Here is a 2,645-nt window from a genome sequence, read left to right on the forward strand (position 1 = left end):
AGAACTGCATGAAATGACCCCATCTGTACCACTGTTTATACATTCATTTGTAATATTCAGGCATCGCATAAAAGATTGCATTTATCACCGAGATGGCCAGGAAGAATCAATAGCGCTCCTGTCTGGAGAGGGAAGCAGCTATAGGATGCACTATGATAAATTGGAGAAATATACAAAAGACAAAATATGGAAGAAGGAAAAAAAGATTAATATTTAGAGGAATATTAGGATTTGACGATGCATACGGTCCCTCGATTAAATATTCAGTGTTATGTGTTTTCTATAATACTCAGGGAGCGTTGAAATTGATGGTTCCCTGCATGGGTACTTGACCTCCATAGAAGAAGAAAGAAATCAAGAAATCCTTGCTTACAGACATTTAAATTGTAAACACAACAGAAACCCAAAGGCCATCTAAGAGATGCTGTGGTTAGTGATTTAGGGGCATTTTACTTGTGCGTGCGTGCGTGCGTGTGTGCTTGTAAAATCTACATGAAGTTTGGCCGGCTTAATGACACTTTGATCATTTTAGATTTGAAATCAAGCACAACATCTCATGTGATTATGAAACAAAAATCCGGGGGATAGCACTTAGCATTCCAAAAGTATCAAAAATAGCTACACTACATATGACATAGAAAAAGTAACTAAGGTATCAACAATAGCAAAGCTATTACAGTACAAGCTCACAACCAAAATATCTCATTTCCAAACAGGGATTGTCAGTTAATAAGCTATACACACGCTAATACAGTAGCCTACTGTGTATGACCACAAAAGGCTGACTGGATGCTGCTCCATCACTTCCACAAATTAGACAGCACCACAATGATCTGGTCACCAGAGGCACTAAAGCACCTGCTTCAGGTGGCCACTCTACCACCATCATGCACACTCCAATAAGCTCTCGAGGGAAAGGCAAGCTTCACAACATTCACCACTTATTTTTGAGGGGCACTATGCCCATGCTTTGTGCGTTCGTACCATGGCAGTGATTTGATTGGCTGAGCACAGAATGTAATGTATGATGATAATAATAAAGGCTTGGCTTCCCTGATTGGCCAACCCGACACATCGGCTTGCATATCGTTTGTGCCACTGGCCCTATATCAGTGGTAGCACATATAACATTTACAGAAGAATCCTTAACTGATGAAGTATCATCTACAGTTTTCCTGGTGTGTAGAATGCTGCACTGGACGGTGCATCTGAAAGGACCAGAGAGAGACTATGATCATGCTGACGTGGCAGTGGGGTACAAGGTGTACTCCTTTGGAGTCCCGGACAGGGAGACCACCATAGTGAACTATGGGGATCCAATTGCAGTCCACGTCTTTAACACAGTGTCTCTGTGCTGGATGAAGTTGCCCCCAGTGAGAACAGGAAGAGAATGTCACCTTGAGGTCCCCTCGATGCGCTGGGGATTTACAGCTGTGCTGATAGAAGATATCATCTACATCTGGGGCGGAGGTACTTCAATGGAGTATTGCAATGTGCTTTATGGCTTTGATGTCCACACCTACAGATGGTTCAAGGCCAAGGTTTCTGGAACTGTCCCAGAGGAGAGGTGCGGCCACTCAGCTTGTGTCTTGGGCAAGATTATGTATATCTTTGGAGGACGCCACACAGGGCTGACTGGATACTGCACCAATCACATCCACAAGTTAGACACCACCACAATGCTCTGGTCTCAAATTAACACCAAAGGCAACCCAGCACCTGCTTCGGACGGGCACTCTGCCACCATCATCGGGACAAAGATGTTTGTATTTGGTGGCCAAGGGAACGAATGGGACCACTACAACAACATCAGAGTGTTTGACACAGAGGCCAACTGCTGGCTAAACACACCTTATGCACAGTTTCTTCCAGAAGGACGAGTGTGTCATTCAGCCTTTGCCTTCAATGATGAACTGTACATATTTGGTGGTCGCCTTCTGAACTTAACCTTCAATGATCTGTGGAAATTCAACCCAGAGAACATCTCTTGGAAGAAGGTTCAGCCAAAGGGGAAAGTTCCATGTTCAAGGATGTCTAGCATGGGCTGTTGCAAGGTGGGAAGTAGTATCATCCTCTTTGGAGGATACCAATACACAAACATTCTAGACGTAAAGTTTGAAGATGGCGATGTTGAGGTATCCGACCTGTACATCTTAGACCTCAGTCCTAATCTGAAAATGTTATGCAAGCTAGCAGTTATTCAGTATGGTCTGAGGCAGTCAGGACTTCCACATGACATCAGGTGGGAACTGTCAGCCATGACTACCAACAGAAACAGAAAAAAGAAAAGCACACTAAATGTATGCCAAAGACCAAGTTCCAGGAAATGGAACAAAAGAAATAGAAAGACGAGATCGCTCTCTTAAAAAGGCTCCCTTCACTAAGATGGGAAATAAAGCATGAATGGGCTCAGTGATATGCACCAGGAAAAAAGCAGCAGATACATACAGGAGAATAGAGAACTCGACTACCGACTGCCAGAGGAGTCATGGCTCAGTTGAGCTCCAGGAATTAAGCAGAGATGCTTTGGGAAAAGGAATGGACCATTATGAAAGATGACTTCAGGAAACTAACTGGGAGTGGGAGAGGAAAACGACTGCAAAGGTGGAGATCTTTGTGTTTTTGTTTTGTTTTTGGGAGGGCAG

The 2,645-nt window shown here is 43.8% G+C and overlaps 1 protein-coding gene across 1 annotated transcript; it reads left to right on the top strand.

The window, feature by feature from the left end:
* Positions 1-1,187: 1,187 nt before the first annotated feature.
* On the top strand, positions 1,188-2,366 carry LOC310862832 (kelch domain-containing protein 3-like; the record flags this gene model as incomplete). Its single annotated transcript, XM_083770936.1, has 1 exon — positions 1,188-2,366. One exon carries the CDS (start codon positions 1,188-1,190, stop codon positions 2,364-2,366), a length of 1,179 nt encoding a protein of 392 aa, XP_083627062.1.
* Between the last annotated feature and the right edge of the window lie 279 nt (positions 2,367-2,645).

This window comes from Protomyctophum parallelum, assembly GCF_964188405.1.
Source record: "Protomyctophum parallelum genome assembly, chromosome: 1".
In the NCBI taxonomy this organism is placed as follows: domain Eukaryota; kingdom Metazoa; phylum Chordata; class Actinopteri; order Myctophiformes; family Myctophidae; genus Protomyctophum; species Protomyctophum parallelum.